Source organism: Geotrypetes seraphini, chromosome 7 (assembly GCF_902459505.1).
Source record: "Geotrypetes seraphini chromosome 7, aGeoSer1.1, whole genome shotgun sequence".
Lineage (NCBI taxonomy): Eukaryota > Metazoa > Chordata > Amphibia > Gymnophiona > Dermophiidae > Geotrypetes > Geotrypetes seraphini.
Window position 1 is genome coordinate 73,253,958 of NC_047090.1, and position 20,163 is coordinate 73,274,120.

The 20,163-nt window shown below is 42.0% G+C and overlaps 1 protein-coding gene across 2 annotated transcripts in view; it reads right to left on the reverse strand.

Moving 5' to 3' along the window:
- BCAT1 (branched chain amino acid transaminase 1) overlaps nucleotides 1–20,163 on the reverse strand; it is a 111,268-nt gene that overhangs the window by 14,207 nt on the left and 76,898 nt on the right. For both annotated transcript variants that reach the window (XM_033953467.1, XM_033953466.1), the window contains exons 7-8: nucleotides 13,917–14,059; nucleotides 424–509 (exon numbers count right to left, since the gene is read on the reverse strand). In XM_033953467.1, coding sequence (XP_033809358.1) covers nucleotides 424–509; nucleotides 13,917–14,059 — 229 coding nt within the window. The remainder of the gene's footprint in view (nucleotides 1–423; nucleotides 510–13,916; nucleotides 14,060–20,163) is intronic.

Consider the following 20,163-nt stretch of genomic DNA (forward strand, 5'->3'; position numbering starts at 1 on the left):
CCCTCGACACGCCTCCCAAAACGCCCCGTTTAGCTTTGGTTGTTCAGCGGCACTATGAAGGCCTAGGTTGTTTAGAAATACGTCCAAAACCTGTTTTTATTATCGGCACTTGGACATTTTTGAGAAATGTTCATCCAAGTGCCGACTTAGGCCGGTTTTTGGACATTTTTCTCTTTCGATTACGAGCCCCTTAGTTTATGTCAAATATCTGGCTGCTATCTCTTTAAGTGACAGCTGGTATTTGGAAAAGCTTGAATGTTTCTCACTATTCAGACTCTAAAGGCCAAAAGGATATCAGATAAATTGAGGCCACTCTGTTTGTTGGCAAAGAAAGAATCAGTGTACAGGAAAGGTCAACTCCAGGGCATTATAAATGCACAAAGTTGAGCTTTATCTTTCTCTTGTTTCATACGAAATGCTTACCCACTGACGAGCCAGATCTAAGATACTCTGCCTTGTTATTCCAGGAAGGATTATACCATCCAGTGGAGGAGTGGTCAGTTCTTCTTCTGCAAAACATAAAGAAAGTTACAGCAAAATTGAAGCAGAAACTTGTGATTTTCACACAGATATAGAAACCCCACGCTACTGTGACAACATCATACCCCAAAGAAGCACTAAAATAAGGTTAAATGCTAAGGGCCTGATATTCAGCTGGTGGCCTTCAGCATTTTGCGGACCCTCACCGGCGTTATACCTGGAAATTCAATGCCAGGCCATGTCAGGCCAGGCTTTGGCACTGAATTTCCAGGTTTACAGAGTCAGCAAAACCATATTCAGCACTTAACCAGCTACAGGGCACCACATAAAGATAGGACTGACTGTTATGTGGTTCTATTTATAAATTTAGTTTGGCTGGTTAAGTGCATACTTTTACAGTAGGTTTATTTGAGGCAGAGTCTGGATAGAGCATGAGTAGAGTCAAGATTTATGGACATACACACATTTATTTTATTTATTTAAAAATATTTATAACCTTCCTATCCACAGATCTAGGCGAGGTACAAAAGCAACATACACAATATCAACAGATAATACATACAGAAAATATACAACAAATCTAAAAAATATTAAAACATATCACAAACCCACAATGCTAACCAACCCCTAAAACAACAAAAGCCCCCCCCCCCCGCGCAACATACCTACTGTCAAACTGGCATAATTCCCATGCCTTCAATCTAAGGGGAAAGGGGATTCGCGATTTCAGCATTCACAGTTTTGATTATTCATGGGTTTTAGCTTGCTGGCTCCTTCCCCCAAATTACATCAGCTTGCATAGAGAAATCGCTGATTCCAAGCGTTTACAGAGAAAATTGCCGATTCCCAGCACTTTATTCACCGTGTTTTGCCTCTCCTTCAGGAACAGGCCAGGCCTCCCACCATGTTATTCGCGGTTTCACCATATTCACTATGGTTTTTAATAGAAAACAGCGAGTAACATATGAAAAAGTTATTTGTGGCTTTTCTGTATTTGCAGTTCTGTTAATCCCCTAACAGCGACTATGGAAGGAGTGTACTGCCTTTCTGTGGTTACAATCAAAGCAATTACATATTATATACAGGTATTTATTTTGTACCTGGGGCAATGGAGGGTTAAGAGCTCTTTTTACAAAGCCGTGGTAGCGGCTGCTGCTGCAGTAATCGCACTGATGCCCAAAGGGATTTAATGGGCATCGAAGCGTTTGCTGCTCAGCAGCCGTTACCTCAGCTCCTTTAGGGGGTCCTTTTACTGTAAGCTGCAGTAAGCACTAACATGTGCTCAGGCATTCCACAGTATTTTTGGGATTGGCACATGCTACCTATGCACTAAAAAGTAACATTCTTTAGCACTGGGGGCAGAGAGTGGGGGTGTTCTGCAACATGTTAGTGCAGCTACATTGCCATGCGCTGATTAAGTGTGTGGTTTGTGTAAGAGCCCTTACTGTCTACATAATAGGTGGTGGTAGGAGCTTATGGACTAATGGCAAAATTAGTGCATTGCCATTAATGCTGTAAATAGAAAAATCGGTCATTTTAACCATGCAGTAAAAGTGGCTTCAGCGCACAGGAATGACCTGCATAAGGATATGCGAAGGCCACCTTTTAACAGTTTGGCAAAGGGGCCCCCTAGAGAATACTCCATAAAGAAAAGTAGGTGACTAGTGTTTTGTTTTTATTTTTAATAGAATACAAGTGTAACAATTCAAATACATACATACGATTTAGGAATGGGAACTTACATGTCATAAAGCTGTTATAGAAGATGTGTAACTCAGTGTCTCACACACTTCCTGGCCGGAGGCACACTAAATCCAGTGCCCCAGCTGGAAGGCACCCAGAAGGGTGCGGACGTTGACGTGATGATGTCACGTGCATGCATGATGTTATCGTATCAATATCCACACATGTGTGGAGACCCATCTGGCCGCGACCCGCCAGTGGAGGGATCTGGGTACGTGCGGGGAGATGAGGAGAGACGCTGGCAAGGAGGAGAGTCATCCGCGCAGGCTGACTTCCTACAGGACGTGCCTCTCGCTGCGACAGGCACATCCTGTAGGCAGGAAGCCGGCATGGACAACTCTCCCCTCGCCAATGTGTCATGGCACACAGTTTGCAATACAGTGGTGCAACTAACTGATAGTAGTCTATAATTTACACATGTAATTGTGCTTTTGACTTTTCTCTCACCTTGGGTTCTGCATCCACAACCCCATATATCATGTCTGTCTGTCCAAGTTAGATTGTAAGTTCTTCCGAGCAGGGATCGTCTATACATGTCAAAATGTATAGCGCTGCATACACCTTTCAGCGCTTTATAAGTGATATATAGTAGTTGCATCCCTCCCCCCATGCTCTGCCAAAATTATACCCATGTGAACACATACAGTTATTGAAGATCTGTGCACATGTCAGAATATCTCACAGCTGGACTATTGTAATTTACCTGCATATGTGTTCATATATGAGGACTGACAGTTAAGTTCGTGAACTCATCCTAGAAAAGGTGTTACATATCTCGTTGCTGAATATCACTATAGTCACCTTCAAAATACAGTACTCCCCTTGAGAAGCTATGCACTGATGCCAGCACCTAGTCCATCCATCAAAGCAATTTTGGAACTCTATTTCTGGAATGCCCATGACAGCTATCTTCGTACTAACCTTGATGTCCTGAATGTCATCAAAATGTCTTTCTTTCAATACATTTATCTTCGGGGGGGCTAGATTGGGTGAATAGGGAGGGTGTTCCAATACAGTTATTTCACACAGCCTTTTCAGCACTTCCAAATAGTAAACTTGGTTGTTTGTCCAGTTGGTACAAATTCATAACGAACAATCCCTCTGATATCAAGAAAGGTTAGCAACATTGTTTTGACTCTTGAATTGGACGGTCAGAACTTTTTTGGTTATGGAGAATTGGCTGACTTCCATTGTGTACTTTGATGCATTGTTTTAGGGTCTTATTGGTAAACCCATGTTTCATCATCAGTGATAACATGGCCCAAAACATTGTCTTGCCTCTCCAAAAAAGGATCCAAGATGGCGAGAGGATCCAAGATGGCGACGGTATAGGAACGCTGTGCGAAAGCTCCCGATAGTTTATTCAAACTGGACATTATTTCAGTAATATAATAAGATTTCCTATCTCTGAGATGCCCAAACGGAGAGGGAGAAGCGCCGCAAACTTCAACTCTTCTTTGCTTTTGTTCATTAGTGAGTTCCTAATGGACCATTTTTGCACACACCTTTCTCATGCCAAGGTTTTCATTTAAGATGTTCTTGTTTCTCTATGAATATTTACTTGTCTGTTATGCTTCTCACAGTCAGCTGATGATTTTGACACACAATTTGACAAAGTTTTGCAATGTTTTCATCAGTTCTGCTCATTACTGGCTGCCCTAACCTTTCTTCATCAGTGACACTTCCTCTCCCCTTAGAAAAATGTTTAATCCATTTATACACTGCTGTTTTCTTCATGGCATTATCCCCATAAACTTGGACTATTGCCACCCCATCGCAAAGATTTTAACTTGAATTTTTCTACCCAGCCCCATCTATACCCAACCATAGCCCCGCCTACTTTAGCCTCCCCAAGCAACTAAGTTATCAATTGCCTATAAAGGAAATACTACAAGTAAAAAGTACCCACAGCCTTTGCAGCAAGGCCTTAACCTACACATCTTCCCTCACCCTTATGTTTCTTTCCTCTACCCTCTCATTTTTATTTTAAGCAATGTAACTCCACCCATTTCCCTTTTGTATCAGGTCTGGTTTATTATAATATTAATGATGTATGTCTCTACCCCTTTTTTAAATAATATTTTGAAACTGTTATGTTGTAAACTGCTTTGGAAGGGAAAGTGGTATATAATGATAATAAACTTGAAACTTGAATGAAGGTGGTTAGAGGCATGAAGGTGGAGGTTTGTATATCCTGGAGTTCAGCTATGCTAATGGACGGGGAGTTGGGGAGGGGGAGGGAGAAGGGATTTAACATAAATGAACCGAGGTTAAACTGAGTTTTTTTTGTTATGTACTCCTGGTGGAATTCTGAGTGAAATATTTCCACAAAACAAAAGTTTCAAGTTTATTAAAAGATTTTTTAGACCGCCTATTCAAATTAAAAAATTACAAGAAAACACGTAAAATGGGGGATACTAAATAACATCCAAACATAACAAACAGCTTTGATCAGAATATTCGTAACTTAAAACAAGGATAGTGGGGAAGAACTACAATAATTATAGAAAAGATGAAACATAAAAGGGTAAAACAATAGGTTAGGATTAAAACGGCAGTTAGTTTAAATTTTAGATTTTGCTCTCAGAAGGACAATTGTTAACCAAAGGCGTCTTGAAACAAAAATGTCTTTAGTTTAGCTTTAAATTGTTTTATATCAGATTCATAGCGCATATGATTAGGCAACGAGTTCCATAGAGTGGGGGCAGTAACCGCAAAGTTATTAGAGCGCAATGTATTAATCGATTTTAAACAGGGTATAACTAAGAGATTCTCAGTAAAAAACAAACACCAAAAACAAGAAAGAAACTGCAGATGGGAATGTACAAGGACAGGAATCTTTATTAAAAAACATATAAATTTGTAATCTTTTAAAAATGGCTCTCATATACATGAAATATTTCACGCGTAATCCGGAGAAACACTCCTTCCTCAGGGGTCCGAGATGTCCAATGTATCACATGTAGAGAGTGATGCGGAAAACAACGTAGTAATATGGTCAACAAAATTTTCTAATCTGATGTAATACATTAGACATCTCGGACCCCTGAGGAAGGAGTGTTTCTCTGATTACGCGTGAAATATATCAAAATTCTGTGCAAAAGTTTTCAAACTTCTGCGCATAAAATTAGCAAATTCTGCAAATTTAATTTTCAAAATTTCAACAATATTATTGCTAATTATTATCTAAAATTTCTGTACAATTCAGGACTTTCATTAAATTATACCACTCAATTCTTAATCCCATGCTCTCTCCACACCCTTTTCCGCCAGCACACTCACTCCCTCTTCATGCTCAACTTGTAAGGGATAACTGCGTGAGTGGGAATAAATTGGCAAAGACACAAGGCAGCCTTTTCTTCCCAACCTTCACCATTCATGCAGTCAGCTCTCTCCCAACTAATCTGCAGTCCTCAAATCAATCAGAAAGATAGCCCTGCCTCCCCTTCCTCAATCAAAATAGCCTTTCTAATTTTTCCATGAAACAATTCAATCTGCCTTCATTTAAATAGCTAGCCGAGCTCCCCTCCCACACCCAAGAGGCAGGTAGCCCCTGTGCTCCTCTGCCCTCTTCTCCCCTCTCCCCAAAAAGAAGAATCAAACAATTCCCAGCCAGAGTATAAAGCCCCAGGGCTGTTCACCATTTTATCTGCTTTCCTCTCTCTGCAACCTGTCCTCTTTAGTGCATTGAATGGCTCAGATTCAAGCTTTGCAGTGGTATCACTGTCGTATCCAAGTGGTGCCTGCAGTTTCTCCAGCTAAGCTCTCTTTTCACTTTCACGAGAACAGCAGGAGACTTCAAGCACTGCGAGGCTCAAACTGAGAGCCGTTCCCTATACGAAAAAGACACCGCAGAGGGAGGAAATGAGGAAAACAAAAATCTGAACTGGTAAGGAGTCATGTTGATTTTATATTCTTTGATTCCAGCAGCTGGCCAGATTCTGCATGCCACTCAAAAATTCTGTGGGGAGGTGGGAATTCTACCCAAATTCTGCATTGTGCAGAATTCCTCCAGGAGCAGCTATGTTATAAGTGGGCTGTATTTCTTGGATCTGTGTGACCATAAGAAATATATTCATGATGTTCTTCCCATCGAAAAATAATGTTAAATTTTTATCTCAAATACTTTTGGATAAAACCCCACTTCAAATAGTAACAACTACGAAAATACTGGGAGTAACACTAGATCAGAAACTTTCATATCATGATCAGATAAGTTCAGTGGTAAAAAACTTTTTCTATAGGCTACATCTTATCAGATCTTTAGCAAAAGTCTTAAAACCAGAGGCTCTCAACATACTTATCCATTCTTTAATTATTTCTAGGATTGATTACTGCAACACGTTATACCACGGTATAATACACAGAAAGCAATGAGAAGATTGCAAATTATACAAAACATAGCAATAAAAATCATTACTAATTCAAAAAAATATGACCACGTAACACCGCTTCTGCAAAAGGCACACTGGTTACCAGTCCCACACAGAATTACTTACAAAATTGCGCTGTTAACCTTTAAAATCAGACAGTCTAATACACCAATATTCCTGGACCACCTTTTGACATCATACATCCTACTTAAGACACCTCGATCAACAGAACAGCATCTTTTGACTATCCCCTCCTTAAAAGTAATAGGTACTAGAAGATCTACTATTTTTTCAGTTATAGCTCCTCAGCTCTGGAATAATCTTCCAAATTATCTGCATACTGAACCCTCTTTAGAAAAGTTCAAAAGTCTTTTAAAAAGTTTTTTGTATAAAGATGCATTTGAGACATAGATAAGATAACTTGCTTGCACTTATATTCAATCTCAATCAGTTCTTATTCAAAGGACTCAAATCCTCCTCCCTTCTTTCATCCTCCTTTTCTTCCTTATCTTCATTTGTCACCCCCTCCTGATGTGTTACCCATAAATGTTTCTCCTCTTTCTTTAACGATTGTAGTTCATCCCCCTTTCCTTTTGTATCGGTAAAAAATTTGTATGTATATATTTTATTTTGTAATTGTTTTATTGTTTGTCCCCTTTTTAATTTGTAATACGCATTGAAATATTTGATATTGCGTGTACATCAAATTTTAATAAAACTTGAAACTTGATTGCTTGCTTGTTTGCCGATTCCTAGTATTGTAATATTCGCACATCACTTGTTTCAATACTCCAAAGCAAACATTATGCTATCACAGGAATCTGTCACTCTCTAAATATGCCATCTGCTGAAAAGCAGTGATTTATAAATGGAAACAAACACTCAGCATTATACTCACAGCCATGATCCAGATTTAGCTACATTACAAGCTACAGTCAGTAGTAAAGGGAAAAATAGCTACCAGTAGCAATCAGGTATCACAGAATGGAGAGAGATTGATAGCTGGCCTGCCTAGATGTACTGAACATGACTATGAGTGCACACACACCCTAACCCTGAGTCCCTATACAAGGGGTTACAGGAAGGAAGAGGTAGTCTGTGTGCTAGGGGGAAGCTTGGGGGTAGGGGAGCTAGTGGTAGAATGAAGGTCAGGTTTAAATACAAACCACTGCCTGGCCAGCCTTGTCTTAGAATGCAGAAAGATAAGGGGCAGGGTCCATGGAACAGAGAATGCTCAGCCATTAGGAGACTATGGGGCTCATTTTCAAAAAAAGACAGACGTCCAAAAGACTGCATAAACCGACACTTGGATATTTTACTAGTCAAAACGTAGAAGTGGGCGTGCATTTTCAAAACTGATTTTCTAGACATCTTTCTGGTCGTTTTGTCTCCATTGCATCTAGATCTTAAGGGGGCATGTTAGAGGCATGTTTTGGGTGGACTTAGCACTTGGACATTTTACAGCAATAATCAAACATTTTACAAAATGTCCAGGGCACAATTTGGACTAGACCTATTTTTAAAATGAATAAGGGCCAAAAAGGTACTCAAACTGACCACATGATCACTGGAGGGATGAAAATTCCCCCCCCCCAACACTCCCCTAGTGGTGACTGACCCTCCTCCCACCCCCCAAATATCTTCATGATACAGCTGCATATATTATGGCCAGTCCTAGTTCAAGCAGGTCTCTGGAGTAGCCTGGTGGACAGTGCAGTGGACTGAAGAGAAGGGGACCCAAGTCATTCTGTCATCCTAAGTAGTACACTTGTGGTGGAAAGTGTGAGCCCACCAAAACTCACCAAAAATACACTGTAGTGTCATAGAGGTGACACATGCAGGCATAAGGGATATTGGGATGGTAGACAGGTGGGTACAGTAGGCTTTGGGAGAGTTTTGGAGGTCTCACAGGGCTGCCGCATCAGGTCTTGGCATCCATCTTGACAATCTTCTGAAGCAGCCATGGTGGCTACAGCAGGGACAGGAGTTGGGTTCTTTCCTGCCCCCAAAGAGGCCAATAGACCACTATGTGGATCTATTGAGGTAGGGCACAGGGAGGGTTCATGGTGTGGGAGAGGGAGGGGGTGAGGGAGGAAGGGATCATGGCCTGGGGGAGGGAGAGAGGGCAGAGCATGGAGGGAGGGAGAGGATGGGATGCCAGCCAGCCAGAGAATAAAGGGAGGGAGGGAAGAACCTAGTTTCCTTTGATGTATCCGAAGCATTTGATACTGTGAATTTATCAGTGCTGTTGTCCAAACTACAGTGTATAGGGCTTGATGAGGTGGTGTTGGAATAGTTTGAGTCTTATCTTATGGGGAGATCATTTTGTGTAAAGGTGATCAGAGGCTGTCAAAGAGGATGCAGGTACAAAAGGGCGTACCACAGGGGTCAGCCCTTTCGGCTCTACTGTTTATCATCTATATGGCGAATCTTGGAAAGATATTTGTACAATTGAGGGTATATGCTGACAATATTCTGTTCTTCCCAAATGGACAAAATAAACAAGTTGTTGAGCAAAGATTGAACTATTGCATGGAGCAGGTAGGTTTGTGGATGTCATCACATGGATTGCAATTAAATGTTAGCAAAACTGAAGTTATGCTTGTGGGACATTTAAAGGATTTGCAAATAGATTTCTTGGATGTGCTGGGTACACAAGTGAAATTAAAATAGGAATTGACAATCTTCGGTGTTTGACTAGACTAGGCACTTTCATTGAGTAAACAGATTTTGAAAACTATCCAGAGAGGATACGTACAACTGTGTACTTTGTATAGATTAAAAATTATGCCAATTCCCTATAACTTTAGGATGGTGGTACAGGGATTAATCTTACCGAAGTTGGATTACTGCAATTCACTTTATCTTGGATTGACCTAGGCAAAGAATAAGGCCTCGTAGGTAGTAATGAACTTGGCTGCAAGGCTGATTACAAACTCACCTGGAATGGCACATATTTCACCCACCTTGAAACAGCTTCACTGGCTTCCAATAAGACAGCACAAAGTCTTTACAATAGTCAACCAGATTTTGTATAGGTTTACTCCGGTCTGTTTTAGTGCATTGTGGGAGCTATATAAACCGGAAAGGACATTAAGATCGGAAGGAGGGATGAAATTAACAGCAGCAAAGGAAAAGGGAGTGTGGCACTAGGCGACTTTCTGGATCAATGCCTACATCCCTGGTGCTTAGCAGCACCTAGTGACATCTAAAGCAGAAGGAGGTGTGTTTAGGGGTGGCACCAGACTTAGGAGTCACTAGGCACCACTATGCACAATTCTCAGACACACTGAGGTCTTTAAAACCCTGGCCTACATTACCAGTGCCTACATTTTTTGTTAGGAACCAGTAGCCACAATTCTCAAAGTAGTGATTGATGTGCAACAGGTGCCATTTTCTAGGTGCCTGCCATTTTAGACTCCAATTTGAGAACCTGCCCCAAGGGTTTCTTTTACATAGCTGCAGTAATGATGCTGCCGCAGTAAACACTTGAATTTGTAACATTGTTGGTAGCCTTTTACTGTGTATGTAAACTTGTAACCCATTCTGGGCTCCTTTGAGAGGATGGGCTAGAAAATTGACTAAATAAATAAAACATACCAAAGCCCATTGCATTCCTAGGGGCTTTGGCGTATTTACCGCTGTACCATCGCTATCACGGCTTTGTAAAAGAAATCCTAAGTTGTTTGTGTGTGATATTCTGAGGGCTGTATTTGATTGAATTTTTCTTTTCTTTAATTGCTGGCTTTGTTTTGTTTCTTGGAAATGGGCATTATTTATATATGGTGCTTGGTTTGGCTTCACACGGAGAAAAACACTAAGCCATCTCCCTTGGGAGAGTATTCAGGCATCAAACACCCTCTCCATGAAGAAAAATTTCCTGACGTTACTCTGTCTACAACCCCAAAAATGCACAGTAACAACTTTTTTTAGGTACATCAGTAGCAGAAATCCTGTGAGGAAATCCATGGGGTTGTTGAGTCATCAAGGATCAAAAGAGTTACTCAGGGAGGACAAGGCCCTAGCGGAGAGACTGAATGAATTTTTCAGAGTTGACGTTGGTAGTAAAATGAGGAAGATACCACCTGAGAGATGTGGTTGGAAAGTGATAGGTTGGAGTCAAGGAGCATTCCTAGGCTGCGTGTTTGGTCTTTTGCAATTATGGTAGTTGAATCCCAGCCTAGAGAGGGACGGGTGTCGTTGCAGTGTTCTTTGTGGATCCAAAAGAGTTCCATTTTGGAGGCATTTAGTTGAAATTTGTTGACGGACATCCAGTTTTTGATTTCTGAGAGGTAGTTTAGGAGTTTTATGACTTGGGCATCAGGGGTTTCTCTTAGCAGTCATCCGCGAAGGAGTGAATCTGTATTTGGTATTTGTGGACTATATCTAGGACAGATCTAACTTAGAGATTGAATAATAGGGGGGATAGTAGAGCCCCCTGCGGAACACTGTTTTTAATCAGTTTTGGTTGCGCATTGATGAGCAGTATGCTTCGAGATCTATTATTCAGGAATGAGGCGAACCATTGTAACGCAGTGTCTCAGATAACAATTTCAGAGAGCTGTGCAAGGAGGAGCGGATGGTCAATAGTGTTGAACACCACGCTGAGATCCAGCAGCAGCAGAAGGACATCATTACCCTTATCCATGAGTTTCCAGAAGTTGTCAATGATATCAAGAAGGACGGTTTCTGGACTGTGGAATTTCCTGAATCCCGATTGGTGCTCCTTGTTTGTCGATGAAAGAGTGTAATTGGTTTAATATAATTTTTCAAGGATCTTGGAGACAAAGGGTTGGTTGAAGACAGGTCTATGTTGCCAGGCACGTTAGGGTCGAGTGTGGGTTTTTTCAAGATCAGTCTGATGACCGCTAACTTCCAGTTTGCAAGCACTTTGCCTGTTTGTAGAGAGGTGTTGATGAAAGGAAGGGATCAATAGTGGTAAAAGGTTCAGTGCAACCTTCCTCCCGATCCGAAACACGCTTGCAAATGTGGGGAAATGGCATGCAAAAGTAGGAAGGCAATGATTCACTGGGCTGGCCAATCAAAAAAGAAGCGACTGCTGGGAACCAGCCACTCATGTCCTTTCTGACTGTCTTGCTCTCTGCCGCCCTGAAATCCCAGACCTGCAGCCCTGAAATAAAACATCTCCCTTGTGCAAAAACCCTGCTCTCTGCCTGCAGTGCGAGCCCGTGGTTTTAGCCCATGAGTTTAAAACGGGGCTGTACTACAGTGTGTTTTGTTCTGTTCCAGAACACGCCGTGAGGAGTCCTGCTTTAAACCCGCAGATTAAAATCACAGGCTTGTGAGTAACCGGCAACCTTCGCTTCCTGCCCTTCCCTGCAGCGTATCCGACGGGCAGGTGTTTGACGAGAAACCCGACCCTCTTCTGGCTAGAGACAGCAAGGCCTGTGAGGGTAACTTTGTGGCCAGCTGCTTCAATCTGAGTGTCCTTTACATCCAGGGAGCTCCAGGGCTCCCGAAGGACATGACCCAGTTTGAATTACTCTCTGAAAGCCTGCGATATGGGTCACATGTGGGGCTGTGCTAATGCCAGTTGTATGTTCAAGCAATGTGAAAGCGGAAGCCCTGAAAAACAAGGCAAAAGTCCTAAACAAGGAACAGGAGAAAAAAAAAACTTTTGGAGACAAACCCACTGATGAGCTGTGTCATGTGTGAGAAGCAGCTGGCTCCATTACTCTGTTTTACATTTACAATATAAGTATGACTGATAGAGGGTTTTCATTTTTTCAAGAAGAAAAACAGTTCCTTTCGTAGGCAAAAGCACCAGCACGTTTCTTCGTCCACTGGATTGCTATGGCACAAGTATCAGTTAAGCAAAATGAGCAGGCGCATGCACGGACCACATCTACAGGCAAAGAGGATGGTCTGTACATGCATCTGGATCGCTCTGCAGCAATCCGTGGGGGTCGCTGTGGGGCGTGTTTCCGATCACTTCATTTGCATGAGGACTCTTAAGTGAATCAGTTGCCCGGTAAGACTTGGCCACGGATCACCCATGGATCGGATAGGAAAGGTAAATATAGTGAGCATTCAGACGTTGCCTCCAATACCACTTATCCATGTGAACAGTTTCTCACCAAGTACAAGTGAACAGTTTCTTACCAAAGAAAATTGACTGAAAATACAGGGAGAGATTATATAGGGGGGAGGTAATAAGGCATGCAATTATGAATTTTCAGTGCTATGCCTGTTATTTTGAAAAGGTGCAGTAAATTTGTGCATGTGCTTTTTTCCCTAGACAGTTTTCAAGGCAAATATATGCTCATACTTTCCCTTTAAGTACTGTTACAAGTGTCATGGACTTTACAAGTATGCTTTAAACATCACCTACCAAATATTGTAGCATGCACCAAATCAAATGACATAAAACAATACCATATCCTAACTGAAAACCAACAACAGCAAAGTATTGTCCTCCTGAGACCAAACATCCTGACAATTCTAATTTTTCTTATAAACAGTGAAACTAGACAGTTAGCTACTTTGCGGATAAATTTTTACCCCATCCACCCTTCCACTTCCCCCCCCAAAAGGAATCTAGCTACCCATAGTTAAGTTATTTGAATACTGACCTTTTATTTACATAAAAGAAATGTTGTGAAGTGCTGTGCACACAATCGGTACTTTATTCTGAATAATGAAAGCATCCGAGTTCATAACCTCTGGAACAATTTTTCTCAAATGCTGACACCACAACCTCATAAAAGCTGCCAGCACACCTCCTACTGCTTCTATGGCCTCACTGAACATGCGAGATCTAATTCTTCATGCACAGGATGCCAGCAGCAGTTGGTGAAGCCCTAACAGTAAAAGGAGAAGTAGGAATATGGAGGGAGCACATGTAAACAAATGGCAGCAACTGTTACAGGGAAAACCCAATGTACTGTCCTCTCCATTCACTCTTCCTAATGTACTCCCTAACCCCTCTCTAATGCATTCTCTTTCCATCCCAACCCTGTGACTGAAAGGAGAAGAATGGGAGGATGTTCAGTGGATGGTCAAGGGCACGAGGACTCGGGCTGAGCAAGCATTATCAGAGGAGCGACTGGGTATGTACGGCACATCAGAAGAGGTTGGAGTAGATGGACAATTGTGCTGGGGATGGAGGCTGGAGAATACATTGGAAAGAGATTGGAGCAGTAGGAGAGTGCAGAAGGATAACAGTGGCTGAGTGCATAGGAAAGGGGACTGAAAAGTTGGTGGCTTCATTCTGAGGCCACCAACAACTTTTCTGACAAAAAAAAATCTGCTCTGAAAAGAACAAGCCAGCTGTTCTATTTGGGAATGTTATTGGTTTACCTCCATTTTCATTCAACCAATATAAGAACAGATTCATGGTTCCAACTTCAGTGATTTGATGATCATCACCGTTCAGCCACAAAACCTGTTGGCACCCTGCGTCTATAGCTTCATATTGTGCAAAAATGGATGGGCCATAATTCCTTTCAGAAATGAAAAAGAAAAATGATTAATCATTGTTGTACCGTGCTGCTAGATTAATCAGCACTTTCCCTATCACAAGAATGATACTGTCTAAACCTATGATCTCTGTACATTCAAGGGACCATCACACTAACAGTTTTATCACTTTGCCAACAAGATAAACGTTTTGTTTTTACTAAGATCACATTTAGAGCAAGCAAAAGACATTTAGGTGAAAATAAACTTTTCATTTACAGTTACAGTATACACAGGGTCACAGCCAGAACTTGTTTTTCAGGGAGCCCAGGGGTGGCCAAGGGGGGGCCAATCATTTCCTCACAGTTCACTGAAAAATTATTGGGCAAGTCTGCAGTAGACACCAAGACCCAGACTCTCTAAATGACGCCGTTATCAGTGACCACCTAAAAAATGTCTGCTAATCACGTCAATCACATGACGGCACCATTTAGAGTAGTGTATCTCAAACTGTGTGCCGAGGTACACTAGTATGTCTCCTGAGGTTCCAAGTGTGCCGCGGCACACTGAGGAGGAAGAGAGGCACCTGCCAGCTGACTTCCCTACATGGTACAGCGCCAGAGCTGCCCAATTCGCCGAAGGCCTGCATGTTTCCCCCTTCTCCCTAGCGTCCTCCGGCTTCCCCTCTGGCCTCCGTCTCATCTTTAAAGTTAATTACAGCAGCCTGCAGAGGATCGCTGGTAGGTAAAATGATTTTATTTTCAATATAGTGATTGAAATGTGTTAGTTTTGAGAATTTATTTGTGTGTATATGAAAAATGAATGGAAAAAATTGCAGAGCTTGGGTGGGCCTAGGGAGGTCTGTGGTTGGGGTACTCCAGTTAATATTTGTTAGACTTAGGGGGTACTTAGCTTAAAGTAGTTGAGAAACACTGCTGTAGGCAATCTGCTGGTGTCGGTGCCTCTTCTCTCCGGCCCTCTTCTCTGCTGGCACCTCCTACTAGCGTCTCAGAGCCCATCTGGAGGACCTCTGCACATGCGCGGACGTCGACGTGAAGTCACGCATATGCGTGATGTCATCATGGCCACATCTGCGCACTTCTGGGTGCCTCAAGCCATGGCCACTACCTTTAGTGTGCCCCAGCTCGAGAAAGATTGAGAGATACTGATTTAGAGAATTGCGCCTGCAGTAAAAGATAGGTGCCAGAAATGTAGGCCAGGGATTTCAAGGTCTACATTTCTGATGCCTATCTTTGCCGTGAATTGCACCTAGATAGGTGCTTTACAATGCCTAATGCCACTTCTAGCTTTAGCCATGTCAATAGTGGCCTTAGGCATGATTCCAGCACCTTTTATTTAGTTGCAGGTAGATGCTTTAAATTTTACATTGCTTGCCATTTCAAAGGCCTTTTCTCCAATTAACTTAGATGCCAATAGGACCCCTACCAACACCTAAGTTTAAGCATTGTTTATAGAATTTCCCTGCAAACAAAATGCAGCATACACACTATAACACAACCCAGACTAGCAAAATTCAGACACTGACCCTGAACCAACTCAAGGTATTACTCAGATTTGGAGCTTCTTGTGAAACTTAGCCTAACGTACATATTCAAAATCACTCTAGATTTAAATATAATCATTTCAGTTCCATGCCTCCTCTTTTATGCCTGCCCTATTCTTTTTGATATGTGACGGGATACATGGAACCAATGGTGTGCAGTCAGGGCCATCAGGGGATTCGTCCCACCCCCTAAAGGCCCTGAAGACACTGCTCTGAATTTTATTGGTTGAGCAGGCAACAGCTGCTCAGTCAATCAAATTCAGATCAGTACTGTCAGGGACTTCAGGGGGCTTCGGAGAATCCCCAGCCCAAGAGCCCTGCATTTTTTTGGTTTACTTTTTGTTTGATGCAGTTTGACTGGTTGAGCAGGCTGCCTACTCAACAAATCAAACTGCATCAAGCAAAAAATAAACATTAAAAATTTAAAAACAAGGCTGTAGAGCTCGGGATTCACTGAATCCCCTGAAAGCTCTCACCGCACGCCACTGCAAGGAACTATGGCATGGAAATAGCAGGAGAAAGTAATTTGTGGCCACTTTTTTGTATGTGGTAAGATTCTATCCGTATTCTGAGTATATTCTATGTATATGTGACTGAGGTACAGTATTCTGCTGATGATATGTAGTTTCAGTGTAGAAAATCCTGTTTTCCTAGTAAGAGATGTGTTGGTATTCAAGGGACTGGTGCAATATTTTCAATGATGACTTTTTATATGTGCCATGGCTGGTAAAAGGGATGTTGCTACTGTAGGGATGTGGCCACTGTAGAGATGGAGCTATATAGATAGTGATCCTGCATCTAAGGTTGCCCTGTAAATGTACTGGTACCTTTTTCCTACAAAAAAAGCAGGTTTATATACAAACATTTATACCAACTAAAGAGCTAGCTTAAGTGCTCGCACACATAACTTCAGACTTATACTAGTAAACATAAGAACATAAGCATCGCCTCTGCCGAGTCAGACCATAGGTCCATCGTGCCCAGCAATCTGCTCCCGCGGCGGCCCCCCAGGTCAGTGACCTGTAAGTGATCCTTTACTTAAGACATTTTATCCTATATAGTACCCCTCTAACTATACACCTCAATCCCCTTTTCCTTCAGGAACTTGTCCAACCCCTTTTTGAAACCCAAAATTGTACTCTGCTCTACCACCTCCTCCGGAAGCGCATTCCAGGTATCCACCACCCTCTGAGTGAAGAAGAACTTCCTAGCATTTGTTCTGAATCTGTCTCCCTTCAATTTTCTTGAGTGCCCTCTTGTTTTTGTTTCCCCCGCCAGTCTGAAGAATCTGCCCCTCTCTACCTTCTCTATCCCCTTTATGATCTTGAAAGTTTCTATCCAAGTCTCCATTTTTCCAGGGAAAAGAGCCTCAGTTTCTCCAGCATCTCAGCATATGAAAGGTCTTCCATGTCCTTTATCATTTTTTGTTGCTCTTCTCTGGACCCTCTCGAGTGTCGTCATATCCATCTTAAGGTACGGCGACCAGTATTGAACGCAGTATTCCAGATGAGGGCATACCATCGCCCGATATAGCAGCAGGATAACTTCTTTGGTTCTGGTAATTTCTTTGAGGCCGCTGCGCATTGTGGTCCCGACTTCATTGATTGGTCCACTAAAACCCCCAAGTCCCTTTCTAGGTTGCTTTTCCACAATACCATCCCCCCATCTTGTAGTTGTACATCGGGTTTCCTTTCCCTATGTGCTAGACTTTGCATTCCTCTACATTGAAGCACATTTGCCATTTATTTGCCCATTCACTCAGTTTGTTCAAGTCCCTTTGTAGTTCTTTACATTCTTCAACAGTTCTAACCCTACTGGAGAGTTTTGTGTCGTCCGCAAATTTTATAACTTCGCACTTCGTCCCCACTTTCAGGTCATTAATGACTATATTGAACAGCAGTGGTCCCAGCACTGACTCCTGCGGGACACCGCTCGTGACTGCTTCCCAGTCAAGAGTAGTGTCCTTTTACTCCTACCCTCTGCTTCCTGTCCGCCAGCCAATTACAGATCCATTTGTGCATGTCCCCTTCCACCCCATCGTTCCACAGTTTCCTTTGCAGGCGCTCATGGGGTACCTTGTCCAAGGCTTTTTGGAAGTCCAGATATATGATGTCTATGGGGTCACCTTTGTCCAATTGTTCATTTATCCCATCGAAGAAGTGCAGTAGGTTCGTATGGCAGGATCTTCCTTTACAGAAACCATCCTGCCTGGTTCTCATCAGATTATTTCTTTCTATATGCTCATTGATGCTGTCCTTGATTATTGATTCGGCCATCTTCCCTGGAACTGAGGTCAAGCTCACTGGTCTGTAGTTTCCCCGGGTCGCCTCTGGATCCCTTTTTGAAGATAGGTGTAACATTCGCTGTCCTCCAGGACTACTCCTGTTTTCAAGGATAGGTTGCAAATCTTTTGTAGTAACTCCGCTATTTTGTCTTTGAGCTCCTTCAGTATTCTTGGATGGATTCCATCTGGTCCTGGCGATTTGTCAGTTTTTAGTCTATCTATCTGTAGGAGTACGTCCTCGAGGCTCACCTCTATTGATAATAATTGTTCCTCTTGATCCCCCTTGAAGATTTTTTCCTGTAACAGGTTTTATCCATAGATAGCAGGCAAATATTCTCACATGTGGGTGGCAGCATCCACGGAGCCCAGTATGGACAGTGTTAAAGTGTACTATCACTTTAACTTCTTTAGAAGTTTCGAAACTGCCTGTACTGCGCATGCACGAGTGCCTTCCTGCCCGACGTCAGGTCACAGGGTTGTCAGTTCAGTGAACAAGCTATAAAGCCAAATAGGGGAGGTGGGAGGGATTGAGAATGCCTGCTGTCCCTGGATAACACCTGTTACAGGTAAGTAACTGTGCTTTATCACAGGACAAGCAGGCAGCATATTCTCACATCTGGGACTCCCCAGCTTAAAACCACGGAATGGTAGGTAGTTGGCATCTAAGTTGAAATTAAATTCTGAAGAAGTGCTTGACTGAACTGACTATCCCGTCTGGAAAGAGTCTCCAGACAGTAATGGGATGTGAAAGTATGAATTGAGGAGTAGAACACAGAAAAGCCACTGAAGCTGCCATTGCTCTAATTGTGTGTGCTGTTACACAACCCTCTAGTTGCAGCCTAGCCCGAGCATAGCAAAACGAGATAGTCAGCTAACCATGTAGAAATTGTTCTTTTGGTTACTGGAGTTAGGATCAAAGGATATGAATAGTTGAGAGAGAGGCCTGTGTGGCTTAGTTTGTTCTAGGTAGCATGCTAAAGTACGTTTGCAGTCTAAAGATCTGTAAAATTAGTTGTTCTATTTTGAAAAGTAACATGCATTACAGTTGTGTAAAATAACCCATACTGAGCTCCTAGCAGCTTAAGCTGAGGACGCATAAACAAAAATTGCTTCCTCGCCCAAGCCGTTTGTTTTGCGAAGTCTGGAACCACAGAAATCTTGGCCCCTTGCATTTAAGATTCCTTTGATTTTTTTTGCTGCTTAAAGGATTTCAAGGCCCTATTGGAATCTTAGGACTTTGAAAATCAACGGTCGAGGCCCAGAATCCTGATTCACCACCCGACTCAGTAGTCTATAAGCCCTTTCAATTTCTAAAGGAAATTTAAATTTTAGATTTAATAAACGGGGTATAAATTCCTCCACATTATTACGGCGACTTCTATTATTAGCTCCTCTAAATCCTTTCTCATTTGCGCAAGTGTTTTGCGATCTGCTTGGCAGCACTGATATCCATCTTCAATGGCAGAGATGCGCTGTTCTAGATGATCTGTTTTATTATTACAGATTACCATCTGTTGTGATAAGCTTCCAACATCCGCCTGCAATGCAGAAATTTTAGACGTACTTTATTGTATTAAAGTTTTAATAACTTGTAGTTCTGACATTACAGGATCAAGAATTTCTGAAATATCCCGTCCCTGTGACGCTTTTAGTGGCGTTGGCGGTTCAGGTTTAGGCCACCTCTAATTTACTCTGCTTTCCTGATGCCATTTTCATTAAACTCGTATATTATACTTAATATATGCATATTGTAAATATACCTGAAATGCCCGTATTATATATACGCAAATCCTGTCAATTAGGAAAAAATATAAGAGAAGGGAGAGAGCCATTAAATCAAGCGTCTATTCCGCTTCAGCGCCAAGCCACCCCCCCCCCCCCCTGTTTATTGATACCTATCCTTGGAGTAATCATCAATGATAAATTATCCTTCCACCAACAGATAAGCGCAGTGGTCAGGAAAATTTTTTACAAACTAAGAATGATCAGATCAATCATAAGTCTACTAGAACCCTCCTCTCTCAATATCTTACTGCGCTCTCTGCTAATATCTCAAATTGACTACTGTAATTCCCTGTATCGGGGCATTTCTTAAAAAGAATAAGAAGACTCCAAATTATTCAAAACACAGCAGTCAAACTAATATATAATGCAAAAAAATTTGATCATGTCACCCCTCTGCTTATAAAATCACATTGGTTTCCGGTCAATCATCGAATCACATATCAAATTTCACTACTTATCTATAAAACAAAGTTAACAGAAACTCCAGGATTCATAGGTAGACTTCTTATCCCACA